At 42.8% G+C, this 14,937-nt stretch overlaps 1 protein-coding gene across 1 annotated transcript in view; it reads right to left on the bottom strand.

Moving 5' to 3' along the window:
* The window catches only part of vps26a (VPS26, retromer complex component A), a 53,866-nt gene extending 39,651 nt beyond the window's left edge, over positions 1 to 14,215 (bottom strand). Inside the window, exons 1-2 of the mRNA XM_041210474.1 lie at positions 14,150 to 14,215; positions 1,480 to 1,629 (exon numbers count right to left, since the gene is read on the bottom strand). Of these exons, the coding sequence (XP_041066408.1) occupies positions 1,480 to 1,629; positions 14,150 to 14,152 (153 nt within the window). The 5' untranslated portion in view covers positions 14,153 to 14,215. The remainder of the gene's footprint in view (positions 1 to 1,479; positions 1,630 to 14,149) is intronic.
* Between the last annotated feature and the right edge of the window lie 722 nt (positions 14,216 to 14,937).

Raw genomic sequence — 14,937 nt, 5'->3', positions numbered from 1 at the left:
CAGTCCGGAAGGCTGTAAAGTGCCTAGCCAGAAGATGAGGTGTTGTTCCTCAAACTGGGCACTTTACAGCCTTCCAGACTGAATATTGAATTCAACAACTTTAGGTCTTGAGCTCCCTTCTCCATCCCCACCCCCTTTCTGTTTCCCGCTTCCTTTTGTTTTTTCCAATAAATTATATAGATTTTTCTTTTCCCACCTATAAATATTTTTAAATCTTTTATGCTCCCCCACCCCCACTAGAGCTATACCTTGAGTGCCCTACCATCCATTCCTAATTAGCACATTCGTTTAGATAACATCACCAACTTTAACACCTATGTGTTCTTTTGTTCTGTTGTCTGTGACATCTTTTGATGATCTGCTTCTATCACTGCTTGTTTGTCCCTACAACCACACCAACCCCCTCCACTTCTCTCCCCCCACCCAAACCACACCCCCCACACACACCTTAAACCAGCTTATATTTCACCCCTTTCTTGGATTCACTCAAGTTCTATCGAAGGGTCATGAGGACTCGAAACGTCAACTCTTTTCTTCTCTGCCGATGCTGCCAGACCTGCTGAGTTTTTCCAGGTAATTACAATCTTTACTTTCTTCAATCTACTGGTAAAATTTCCAAAATCAACAAGATTAAAGGTAGCTAATGTATCCCAATTTCCTTGTTTTTTTCTTTTAATTTTTTAACTTTTAATTTTCTTTTTTCTTTTTGATTTCAATCTCATTCACTTGTCCTTTACTGACTCTTTGTTCCCTCTATCTGTTTCATTGTTATTACTTCTTTGGTGTAGAAAGGAAGCAAAATATTCATTTGGGAATTAGACCAAATCCATATTGTCACTTGCCAACTGATCCATTTTAAAACCAAACTAACATCATCAATTTTTCTAGAGAATTGTTGGATAGTCTGATTCACTGATTGGCTCAGAGCACTGGCCAGTATAGTGATCTCTAGGTGGTGAGAATAGACAATACCCACATAAACAATGCCAATTCAGTTCTGTTGAAGGGTAATGAGGGCTCAAAACGTCAACTTTGTTCTTCTCTGCCAATGCTGCCAGACCTGCTGAGTTTTTCCAGGTAATTCTGTTTTTGTGTTGTAAACAATGCCAATCCCTTTCTGCATCCTCAGTTCTCACTGTACTTCAGCATTATTCATAAACTGTCCCAAACAATACTGAGAGTGAACACCATTGTTGCCCAGACAGTAAAGACTCAGGACAAGACCCACCACCACCACCATCTCAGAGTAATGAGAGGTGGGTAGTAAATGCAGAATCACCCACATACTGAGAAAACATACAAACAATGAGGAAAAGATGGTGATCATTTTCCAATAGTAATTTTGTGTTTTCGGATGCTTCTTTCCAGTTAATCTCCATGTAAAGAGCTCAGCGTTTGAATCCCTCAAATCCTGCTTTTTTAAAAGAGGGTGGGTGAAAGAAATGACTAGGACAAATGTACTCATTAGTAAATCCTTACCTTCCCTGTTACAGATTCACCATCATAAAACAGAAAATGTTTCTCTATTTTGCCATCTTCACTTTTAATCTCTGCTGTTTTCCTGGTGTCTGCATCATTAAGAACGATATTGATGTCACACACTGGAGTAAACAAACCGCCTAAGAAACTCTGGAGAAGATAGGAAAGACAAAAAAAACTTTTACCACAATCTACAAGTCCATAGTTGCACAAAGAATCCATCCATATACTCCCACCACCCCAAATGCATCGAGTTTTGTTTTATTCATTTGTAGGATGTGTGCTGCTGGCAACATCAGCATCATGCCAACCCCAAGTTGCCCTCGAGAAGATGGGTGAGCGTTCTTCATGAACCGCTGCAGCACATGTGGATTACATTTTTTCTGGTGGATGCTGTCAGACTTGCTGAGTTTTTCCAAGTATTTTTATTTTTGTATAGAATAATACCCACCTTACAATCTGAAAAAGATATTTATGTGACTCCATTTGTCTCCAATCTTTTTCAAGATGAGGCCAGATACAAATTATGAAGTTGTTTTATTGAAAGCAAGAGGCACAGAAAACAATAAATCTGATTGAATCAAGTCCAATAAGTAGAATTAGTTTTTACATAATAGTACAAAATTAATGAACACACCACACCTCCCTGCATCAGTCACATTTTAACAGAAGGGCCTGTGTCAGTCAACCCATTGTTATCTGGGAGCTCTCATCATAATTAGTGCAAGAGGTTCATTGTTGACGAAGTTTAACAAATTGATTCACAATTCTTGGGTAAACAACTTCAAAAGGCTAACTTATTATTTAAAGCTTATCTGTGTTCAGATTCTGTATATGGATACACTTTATAGCACAACCCTTATATGCAACTTTGCCCCTCTCCAAATCATTTGTAGAAAACTGTGGAAGAAGATTCCAAAATGTAACAAAGCATCTGCAGGAATTACATAAGACTACATCGGATATGCGGCACAGAAACTGTCAAACTAGTCCATGCCAGTGTTTTTACTCTACTTCAGCCTCCTCCCATTTTTCCTCATCCAAATCTACCATCATAACTGTCTATTTGCTTTTCTCCCACATGCTTGTCAAATACTTTCTCAAAAGGGAGTCCCAAAGTTTTCACAGTCAATCCCATAAAGTAGGCAAAATACAAAGAACCACAGATAAACAGATGAATCTCAAATTAACTTTTTGATGACATTTTTGTGGGATGAATGTGGGATGAATGAGAGTCCTCCCTGCTCTTCAAATAACATCATACAATCTTTCACATTCAGAACCTTGATTAGTAACTCACCCTAGAGGCAGCACCTGACAATGCAACATTCCCACAGGTTTGTATTAATGTAATTTAGACTCATGCATCTTGTTCATAAGACATAGGAGCAGAAGTAGTCCATTTGGCCCATCGAGTCTGCTCCACCATTCAATGAGATCATGGCTGATCTGATAATCTCAACTCCACTTTCCTGCCTTTTCCCCATAACCCTTGATTCCCTTACTGATTAAAAATCTGTCTATCTCAGCCTTGAATATACTTAACAACCCAGCCACTACAGCCCTCTGCCGTAAAGAATTCCACAGATTGACTACCCTCAGAGAAGAAATCCTCCTCATCGCTGTCTTAAATGGGTGACCCCTTACTCTGAGATTTTGCCCTCTGGTCCTAGACTTTCCCACAAGGGGAAACAACCTCTCAGCATCTACCCTGTCAAGCCCCCTAAGAATCTTATATGTTTCAATAAGGTCGCCTCTCATTCTTCTAAACTCCAATGAGTATAGGCCCAACCTACTCAACCTCTCCTCATAATAAAAGACCTCCATACCCAGGATAAACCTAGTTAACCTTCTCTGGACTGCCTCCAATGCCAGTATATCTTTAGTTAGTTAAAGGGGACCAAAACAATTTACAGTATTCTGAGTGTGGTCTAACTAGTGCCTTGTATAGTTTTAGCAAGACTTCTTATTTTTATACTCCGTTCCCTCTGAAATAAAGGCCAGCATTCCATTTGCCTTCCCTATTAGCTGTTGAATTTGTATGTTAGCTTTTTGGGATTCATGCATGAGGACCCTCAAATCCGTCTGTGCTGCAGCTTTCTTCAGTCTTTCTCCATTTAAGTAACATTCGGCTCCTTTATTCTTTCTGCCAAAGTGCATAACCTCACATGTTCCCACATTATATTCCATCTGCCAACTACTCACTTAACCTGTCTATATCCCTCTGCAGACTCTGTGTCATCCTCACCAGTTGCTTTCCCACCTATTTTTGTGTCATCCGCAAACTTGACGATAGTACATTCACTTCCTTCATCCAAATCATTAATATGTATTGTAAATAATTGTGGCCCCAGCACTGATCCCTGTGGCACTCCACTAGTTACAGTAGGTTGCCCTCCTGAAAATGCCCCCGTATCCCAACTCTGTTTTCTATTAATTTGCAATGAGAACGGAAGTAACTGGTTCAGCTTGGTTCAATGGCAATAATCTTGCGTTCGACTTAAAACCCTGCATTTTATTTAACTATAAACTCACAGTTCCTATGTGGATTAAATTGAGGAAATGCTCATGTAAATTCCTTGTGAATATAGGCTCATGGCATAAACCAGCAATCAACATATTGTGCATTTAACATCATAAAATTCCCCAAGACACTTCATAGTAACCTAACCCAACAAAAATCAACAGAGTCAAAGGTAGAAACAACATCTGGATAGTTGACTACTTAGTTAGGAGTGTGATGGAACACTTTCCACTTGTCTGGATGAGTGCAGCTCCAACAACACTCAAGAGGTTTGACACTATCGAGGACAAAGCATCCTGCTTGATTGGCTCCCCATTCAGCACATTAAACATACACTCCCTCCAATACCAACGCATTCTTGGCATTAGTGTGTACCATCAATGTGATGCACTGCACAAACTCACCAAGACTCCTTCGACAGCACTTTCCAAACCCACGACCACCTAGAAGTACGGGGCAGCAGATACATGGGAACACCACCACCTGGAAGTTCCCCTCCAAGCCACTCATCATCTTGACTTGGAAATATTTTGCCATTCCTTCGCTGTCGCTGGGTCAATATCCTGGGACTCCCTAATAGCACTGTGGGTGTGCCTACGCCACATGGACTGCAGCGGTTCAAGAAGGCAGCTCACCACCACCTTCTCAAGGGCAATTAGGGATTGGTACTAAATGCTGGTCTAGCCACTGACACCCATATCTTGTCAAAGGATAAAAAAAATTCCCAACCCACTTCACAGGAGCATTATAAAACTAAATATGACGTGGAGTAGATACTTGGTCAAAGAGGTAGTATTTAAGGAGCAAAGGACGAAAGATGAAGAGACACAGAGAAGTTAAAGCAGGTGCTTATTGCCTCAGCAGTTGAAGACATGGCTGCTAATGGTTCAGCAATTCAAATCAGGGACACAAGAGGCCAGAAATAACAGAGCATGCATATCTTGGAGGGTTGGCTGGAGGAAATTACATAGGTAGATAGGGTCGAGGTCACAGATGGATTTAAAAACAAGATAATTTTAAGATGAGGAGAAATTTCTTCACTCAAGAGGGTTGTGAATCTTTGGAATTCTCTACCCCAGAGGGCTGTGGAAGCTCAATTATTGAGTATGTTCAAAACAGAAATCAATAGATTTCTGAATACTAATGACATCAGGGGATATGGGGATAGTGGGAAAAATGGCAGAGAGGTAGATGATCAGCCACGATTAGTTTGAATGGCAGAGCAGGCTCAATGGACCAAATGGCCTACTCCTGTTCCTATATTCTAAACTTCTGAGAATCATGAACACTTGACCTCAGAGTTTTCTGTTTAAAAATCCTGATTTCTCAGCGAGTTTTCCTGTCCCTGTTTTATCTCTGGTGCTCACAAGGGTAGGGTCTATGTCAGAAAACCCTAGTATCTTCTCAGGACTAGGAAGCTCCCAACATAATGGGTGCAAAGTGTTTAATGATTACCAAGACAGGCTAATGGGATTGCTTACATTTTCCATCTTGGGAGAAAGTCTTGCACCATCTGGCCCATTCGTATTTTAACCATCTCTTGTGTGTGCCTTTTCATGAAACATGTATACAGTGCTTTAAAAACTTCACCCTTTAGTTGCAACTGCTTAAATCCGACATAGAAATGCTCAAAAATCCAAAAACCACAGCATGTTCTCAGATTCAAATATTTATCTCATTTTCCCTTATCACAGGTCTCTGCCTCAACCACTCCCTATAACAAAGCATTTCACATTCTAAAGGCTCTCTGTGAAGAGACATTTCTAACCTTCACTTCAGTCATCATTCAAAACCCAAAGGAAATCTGTCCCTATTCAACTATCAAAATCATTCAACATTTTAAAAATCTCTTAAGTCTCCTCTTGGCCTTCTCAATTCCAGTGGAAATAATCCCAGTATCTCAATCCCCTCCTTTTAACAGTAGTATCCGATTTTGGTTATCATCCAAGTGAATCTATGCCTTCCAATCTGTGGCTTTAATTGCCTATTCTATATTGGAGTGTCCAAACTGCTCACACACTAACTGTGGCTGAATTTCACACAAGTTGATCATTATCTCTTTACTCTTGTGCTCTGCCTCTATTAGTAAAATGCAAAATACTGTTTGCCTTTACATATTCCCATAGTTAGGTTCTGGGTGGCAAGACCAGCACTTATTGCACAGCCAGAGCTGCTGAGAAGTAGTGGTGAGCCACCACTTTGAACCCTGCAGCCCCTGTAGCGAAGGTGCTCCCACAATACTGTTAGGTAGAAAGTTACAGTTTGTTGACCCAGTGACGCTAGAACAACAGCAACACATGTCCAAGCCTGGATGGTCTCTGACAGAGGTCATGACATTCCCATGGCATCAGCTGAGGTGAGGGAGAGGGAGGTACTGTTGCGGTAACCTTAGTAAGTTGCTGCAGTGTACCCTGGAGATTGTACATATAGTGACGGTGGGAGTCCGTATCGGCTCCAGTAACAGTGGCATTCTTACTCAAGAAGATACTGTAAAAGGGCTGGATGGTTTGGAGTTTGTCAAATGTGTTCAGGAAAGTTTTCTAAATCTATATATTGAGGTACCAATGAGAGAGGATGCAATACCTGATCTCCTATTAGGGCGCCAGACAGGTCAGGTGACAGAAGTATGTGTAGGCGAACATTTTGGGTCCAGTGACCACAATGTCATTAGTTTTAAGTTAATTATGGATAAGGATAGGTCTGGTCCTCGAGCTGAGATTCTAAATTGGAGAAAGGCCAATTTTGTGGAAATGAGAAAGGATCTAGGAAGAGTGGATTGGCATAAGTTGTTTTCTGGCAAGGATGTGTTCAGTAAGTGGAAGGCATTCAAAGGTGAAATTCTGAGAGTGCAGAGTTTGCATGTTTCTGTCAGGATTAAAGGCAAAGTTAACAGGCATAGGGAACCTTGGTTTTCAAGGGATATTGGCAATCTGGTTAAGAAGAGAGAGGTGTATAGCAGGTATAGGCAACAAGGAGCAAATGAGGTACTTGTAGAGTATAGAAAATGTAAGAAAATACTAAAGAAGGAAATCAGGAAGGCAAAAAGAAGACATGAGGTTGCTTTGGCAGATAATGTGAAGGTAAACCCGAAGGGTTTCTACAAGTATATTAAGAGTAAAAGGATAGTAAGGGGCACAATTCTATATGTGAAGATTAGAATGGTTGTCTAAGTGTGGAGCCTCATGAGATGGGGGAGATCTTAAAACAGTTTTTTTGCATCAGTATTTACTCAGGAAACTGGCATAGTGTATCAGGAAAGGAAACAAGCAGTAGTGTCATGGAACATATAGAAATTAAAGAGGAGGAGGTGGTTGTTGCCTTACAGCGAATAAAGGTAGATAAATCCCCCGGGCCTGACATGATATTCCCTTGGACCTTGAGGGAGACTAGTGTAGAAATTGCAGGGGCCCTGGCAGAAATATTTAAAATCCTTAACCACGGGTGAGGTGCTGGAGGATTGGAGGGTAGCTCATGTTGTTCCGTTGTTTAAAAAAGGCTCCAAAAGTAAACCACGTAATTACAGGCCCGTGAGCCTGACGTCAGTAGTAGGTAAATTATTGGAAGGCGTTCTGAGAGATCGGATATAGAATTATTTGGACAGCCAAGGGCTGATTAAGGATAGTCAGCATGGCTCTGTGCATGGTAGGTTGTGTTTAACGAACCTTGTAGAGTTTTTCGAGGAAGTTACCAAGAAAGTAGATGAAGGAAAGGCTGTGGATGTTGTCTACATGGACTTTAGTAAGGCCTTTGACAAGGTCCCACATGGGAATTTAGTTCAGAAGGTTCAGACACTTGGTATCCATGGAGAGGTTGTAAACTGGATTCGAAATTGGCTGTGTGGGAGAAGACAGAGAGTGGTAGTGGATGATTGCTTCTCAGACTGGAGGCCTGTGACTAGTGGTGTGCCTCAGGGATCTGTGCTGAGACCATTGTTGTTTGTTGTCTATATCAATGATCTGGATGATAATGTGGTAAATTGGATCAGCAAGTTTGCTGATGACACTAAGATTGGACAGCGAGGAAGGCTTTCAAAGCTTGCAGAGGGATCTGGACCAACTGGAAAAATGGGCCAGAAAATGGCAGATGGAATTTAATGCAGAAAAGTGTGAGGTGTTGCATTTTTGAAGGACAAATCAAGGTAGGACATACACAGTAAATGGTAGGGCACTGAGGAGTGCGGAGGAACAAAGGGATCTGGGAGTTCAGATACATAATTCCCTGAAAGTGGCGTCACAGGAAGACAGGGTTGTAAAGAAAGATTTTGGCATACTGGCCTTCATAAATCAAAGTATTGAGTATAGGAGTTGGGATGTTATGGTGAGGTTGTATAAGACATTGGTGAGGCCAACTTTGGAGTATTGTGTGCAGTTCTGGTCACCTAACTACAGGAAGGATATCAGTAAGATTGAGAGAGTGCAGAGAAGATTTACTAGGATGTTGTCGGGTCTTAAGGAGTTGAGTTACAGGGAAAGATTAAACAGGTTAGGACTTTATTCCTTGAAGCGTAGAAGAATGAGGGGAGATTTGACAGAAGTTTACAAAATTATGAGGGGTATAGACAGAGTAAATGCGAGTAGGCTCTTTCCACTTAGATTAGGAGAGATAAACATGAGAGGACATGGCTTTAGGGTGAAAGGGGAAAGGTTTAGGGGGAACATTAGGGGGAACTTCTTCACTCAGAGTGGTGGGAGTGTGGAACAAGCTACCATCTGACGTAGTAAATGTGGGCTCACTCTTAAGTTTTAAGAATAAATTGGATAGATACATGGATGAGAGAGGTCTGGAGGGTTATGAACTGGGTACAGGTCAATGGGACTAACGGAATAATATTTCGGCACAGACTAGCAGGGCCGAATGGCCTGTTTTTCTGTGCTGTAGTGTTCTATGGTTCTATCATCACATGGCACTTAAATAGGATTTACAGCACAGAAACAGGCCATTCATCCCGATCAGTCCATACCAGGTGTTTATGCTCCAATTGAGCCTCCTCTAATCTCCTCTAAATCTGTCATCTTAACCCTCTATTCCTTCCTCCCTCATATGCTTATCTATCTTCCCCTTAAATACATCTAGACCATTTACTTTAAGCAGCCTCTGTGGTAGCAAGTTCCACATTTTCACCATTCTCTGGGTGAAGAAATGGTGACTATCTGATATTGAGGGCCTCTAGTTATGTCTTTACCCACAAGAGGAAACATTCGCTCCATGTTCTTTTAAATTTGTTCATAGGATGTGGGCATCACTGGCTAGGCCAGCATTTATTGCCCATACCTAATTGCCCTTGAGAAAGTGGTGGTGAGCTGCCTTCTTGAACAGCTGCAGTCCCTGTGGTATAGGTACACCCACAGTGTGGTTAGGAAGGGAGTTTCAGGATTTTGAACCAATGACAGTGAAGGAATGGCGATATAATTCCAAATCAGGATGATGAGTGACTTGTAGCGGAACTTCCAGGTGGTGGTGTTCCCATCTATCTGCTGCCCTTGTTCTTCTAGATGGTAGAGGTCATGGGTTTGTAAGGTGCGGTCGGAAGAGCGTTGCTGAGTTTCTGCAGTGCATCTTGTAGATAATACACACTGCTACTGTGCGTTGGAGGTGGAGGGAGTGAATGTTTGTGAATGTGGTGCCAATCAAGCAGGCTGCTTTGTCCTAGATGTTGTTGAGCTCGTCGAGTTTTGGAGCTGCACTCATCCAAGCAAGTGGTGAGTAGTCCATTGCACTCCTGACTTGTGTCTTGTAGGTGGTGGACAGCCTTTGGGGAGTCAGGAGCTGAGTTACTCACTACAGAATTCACAGCCTCTGACCTACTGTTGTAGCCACAGTATTTATATGGCTAGTCCAATTCAGTTTCTGGTCAATGGTAACCCCCAGGATGTTGGTAGCTGGTTGATTCAATGATGTTAATGCCGTTGACCATCAGGGGACGATGGTTAGATTCTCTCTTGTTGGAGATGGCCATTGCCTGACACTTGTGTGGTATGAATGTTACTTGCCACTTGTCAGCCCAAGCCTGGATAATGTCAAGGTCTTGCTGCATTTGGACATGGAGTGCTTCAGTGGCTGAGGAGTCGCGAATGGTGCTGAACATAGTGCAATCATCAGTGAACATCCCCATTTCTGACCTTATGATGGCGGGAACGCCATTAATGAAGCAGGTGAAGATGGTTGGGCCGAGGACACTACCCTGAGGAACTCCTGCAGTGATGTCCTGGGACTGAGATGATTGACCTCAAACAACCACAACCATCTTCTAGATGGTAGAGGTCATGGGTTGTAAGGTACTGTTGGAAGAGCATTGGTGAGTTTCTGCAGTGCACCTTGTAGATAGTACACATTGCTACTGTGCGTTGGAGTTGGAAGGAGTGAATGTTTTTGGATGTGGTGGGCCCAAACACTCATTTCAAGTGAAACAGCATTTTACTTGCATTTCCCTCAACTTAATCTACTGCATCCGTTGCTCCCAATGCGGTTTCCTCTACATTGGAGAGACCAAACGCAGACTGGGTGACCACTTTGCAGAATACCTTCGTTCTGTCCGCAAGCATTACCCAGACCTCCCTGTCACTTGCCATTTCAATACTCCACCCTGGACTCATGCCCACATGTCTGTCCTTGGCTTGCTGCATTGTTCCAGTGAAGCTCAACGCAAACTGGAGGAACAGCACCTCATCTTCCGACTCGACACTTTACAGCCTTTCGGACTGAATATTGAGTTCGACAATTTTAGATCATGAACTCTCTCCTCCATCCCCTTTCTGATTTTTCCCCCTCCTTTTTGTTTTTTCCAATAATTTATATAATCCCATCTATTTCCATTATTTTTAAATGTATTTCCATCCATGGTTTTATCTCTACCTTTTAGCCTATTTCAATTCCTTCACCCCACCCCACCCCCACTAGGGCTATCTGTACCTTGCTTGATCTGCTTTCTACCCTTAATTAGCACATTCCTTTAGATAATATCACCACCTTCAACACCTCTTTGTCCTTTTGTCTGTGACATCTTTTGGTTATCTCCACCTATCACTGGCCCTCTATCCAGCTCTCTTGTCCCAAACCCCACTTAAACCAGCTTATATTTCACCTCTTTTCTATTTTTCCTTAGTTCTGTTGAAGAGTCATGCGGACTCGAAACGTTAACTGTGCTCCCTTCCACAGATGCTGTCAGACCTGCTGAGTTTTTCCAGGTATTTTTGTTTTTGTTGACAACTATCTTCCGTTGTGCTAGGTATTGAGTCTAATCAGTGGAGAGTTTTCTCCGATTCCCATTAATTCCAGTTTTGCTCAGGCTCCTTGATGTCACACTCGGTCAAATGCTGCCTTGATGTCAAGGGCAATCATGGAATTCAATCCGGAAAGGTGTGAGGTAAGGCATTAGGAGATGGCAAACAAAGCAAGGGAACACTCAATAAATGAGAAGCTATTGAGAGGGTTTGGGAAGTAAGACAGCTTGGGGTGCATGTCCACAGGTCCATGAAGGTGGCAGGACAGCTGGACAAGGTGGTCAAGAAAGCATATGGAAAGTTTTCCTTTAATGGGCAGGGTACTGAATACAAAAGCAGGGATGTAATGATGAAACTGTATAAAACCTTGATTAGGCCACAGCTGGGATTGTGTACACAATTCTGGTCTCCACATTACAGGAAGGACATAATTGCTCTAGAGACAGTGCAGAGGAGATTTACAAGATTGTTGCCAGGGCTTGCAAATTGCAGCTATGAGGAGAGGCTATGGTTGTTTTCCTTAGAACAGAGGAAGCTAAGGGGTGACCTAATTGAGATGTTCAAAATTATGAGGTGCCTAGATAAGGTAGACAGGAAAGACTTGTTTCCCCTAGCTGAGGGGTCAATTACCAGGGGGTGTAGATTTAAGGGGATTGGTAGAAGCATTAGCAGGGAAGGGTGGTGGGTGTCTGGAATTCACTGCCTAAGTTGGTAGCTGAGGCTGAAACACTCAACTCATTTAAAAAGGTACCTGGACCTGCATCTGAAGTGCTGTAACCTGCAAGGCTACAGACCAGGGGCTGGAAAGTGGGTTAAAATAGTTTCTTTTTTCCCTTTTGCTAGTGCAGACACGATGGGCTGAATGGCCTCTTTCTGCACTGTAATCTTTCCATGGTTCTAGTGTTGTAGCTCTCCTGGAACAGTTTGGCTACGGGTGCGGCTAGTCCTGGAGCACAAATCTTCAGTACCCTTGCTGGAATGTTGTCAGGGCCCATAGCCTTTGTGCCACTTAGTGAATTTGCATGGATGAAATCCATCTGATCCAGGGTTTCATTATCTCTAAGCTTGGCTAGTTTATCAAATATCTATGTTCCTTCTATCTTAAATGGTTGTTGTATCTTTTTGATCTTTTCCTCTAATGTCATGCGTGCCCTGTTTGTTTCCCTGGTAAATACTGAAGCAAAGTAATTATACACTATTTCTGCCTGGAAGTTTATGGTATGTATCCCTTAGTGGCTTGATCCCTATCCTGATATTTCTGTGTCAGTGGAATACATTCCTGGATAATTTAACCTTGTAGATCTTCAGCCTTCCGATTTTTTCCAAATTTCTTTCCTAGCCTTTTCATATTCCCATTTGTCATGTTCTCCTTTGTTGTCTATTAATTTAGTGTACGGCTTTAATTTCAAATTTTCCCTGATTTATTTATTTGCCCTTGGTGCATCACTACTGGCTTGTTTGTACAATATAAATGGAGCATTCCTCCACTATGAGTTTTAAGACATGGACTATCATCCTGAGATTGACTTACTATTTTTGTAAAGGCAATCCCAAGCTACAGCTTCCTCCCTGTACCAGGTGCCTCTCGAGGGCAGACAACCTCTGCCATATGTCAAGTGTCTTAGTCCTTTCCAGCTCTTCTGCCACTGTTGTTCTGGGTCTTGTCATCAATACAACCTCACCCTCTTCCCTGTTCTACTGTACCAATTCATTTCAAAACCCATCCCCATATCTTTCACTATTCTCTACGATATGGCCATCAATACAGCACTAAAGAAAAGTTCATAGCTTCAGTCCGATCCAACCGAGGCATCACCTGCCAAACCTACAGCATCTCCTGCTGCCACTCAGCCACACACTGGACATACTTGGCACTTGGTTATTCTATTGGACTATAAAGCTATTTCACTAATCATTTGAATGTAAGTTCAAATGCTAGTATTGCTTTTTGAGAATTTGAATTCTGCTTAAGAATCTGGAACTAAAAAGCTGGAATCAATGAAACCACTGAATTGCATACAATGCAAACTGGTTCACTGACACCCCTGTAGGGAAGGAGATGTGCCATGTGTACCCAGTCTGGTGTATATGTGACTCCAAGCCCATATCATTGTGGTTGACATTTACTTGTTCTCTCTATTGGTGTAGCAAGTGGTTCAACTGCATCAAGACAATTTGCAGCAGTTCAAGGCCTGGGCACATGGGATATACAATAGATGCCAGCAACACACAGAAAAGATGATTGTTTTTTTTTAAAAATTGCCCAGCCTGGTCAACATCCTCATCCATACCATACATCCTCTCAGCTGTCCCAATCCAGACCAGCTCCCAGGATTTCTGTTGGTTTATAGTTATCCTTTGTCACAATCCTCAGCCCAATCTCTATACAATCTCTCAGCAATATGAATAACACAAGATTATTCTTCATGGTCACACACTGGGCGCTAAGATTCAGGATAACATCCACCGACAGAGAGAAGACACTCTCCCCAACCCACTCCAATCAGGATCATCAGGAAGAGAGAGAACGAAGTCCAGGTTCGCGCCGGGATTGGGATTGGGACCGGGATTCACACTGGGATTGGGACTCGCACCAGGACCGGGATTCACACCGGGACTGGGACTCGGACAGGGTTAGGGACGAGGAGTCGCACCGGGACCGGGATTGGGAACCGCACCGGGATTTGCACTGGGACAGGGATTGGGAACCGCACCGGGATTTGCACTGGGACAGGGATTGGGAACCGCACCGGGACCGGGATTGGGAACCGCACCGGGATTTGCACTGGGACAGGGATTGGGAACCGCACCGGGACCGGGAACCGCACTAGGACTCGCCCCCAATCTGGGTGTGAGCCGGAGGAGCGGACTCCCCCCGACTCTCTCTCTCTCTCTCTCTCTGTATTTATTTCTCTCTCACACTCACCATTTCTCCGTCTCTCTCTTCACTCGGCCTCTGGTACTCACGTGACCTAATTAAAGGGACAGGCTCTGTCACATGACTGGCTCTTAAAGGGACGGAGCACCATTAACCCGACCCTTCGGAGAGAGGCTGACCTCCAGGCGGCTCTTCCGTTGCTTTTTAAAACCATCGACTGACTTCAGTAATTTGTGAGGTTGGAATCCCAAACTCTTCTTTCGGTTTTTAAATAGAGAAAGGGCGGTAGGGGGAGGTGCTGCTGATTAGGGGATTTAACATAGAGGCAGGGGCATAGCTGAGGTATTGAAGCTGACTTGACCAAGGAAAAACATGCTGCACAAATCATGGTGAAAGGCCAGGGAGTTGAGAAACACCAATAGCTAAAAATTAATCAAGAGGGGCGATTAGATAGCTGGATGTAAAGCTGAGAAGTCACCAGGTTCAGCTGAAATGCATCCAAGGATGGTGAGTGAAGTTATCTGTGGAGATTGGCCTTAATTTTCCAATCCTCCTTAGATACAGAACTGGAGAATCGCCAAAGTAACACCTTGTTCAAGAAAGGGTATATGGCAGAAACACTGAACAAATATTTTGTATCTGTCAGTAGATGACACAAATTGAAGAGCAGAAGTAGAGGGTAGCCTAGGTGTTAAAAAGAATGAGGGAATTAATATTGGCAGAGAAAAAGTATTGGAGAAATTCAGAGACTAAAATATGACAAATCCCCAGGACCTGGCTTAAGATCCTTGACTTCTAAAAGAGATAGCTGCAGAGTTAGTAGACACTGTGGCTAT

Source organism: Carcharodon carcharias, chromosome 17 (assembly GCF_017639515.1).
Source record: "Carcharodon carcharias isolate sCarCar2 chromosome 17, sCarCar2.pri, whole genome shotgun sequence".
Classification (NCBI taxonomy): Eukaryota; Metazoa; Chordata; class Chondrichthyes; order Lamniformes; family Lamnidae; genus Carcharodon; species Carcharodon carcharias.
The sequence above is the reverse complement of the archived record's forward strand: the minus strand, read 5'-3'. Positions and strand labels throughout refer to the sequence as shown.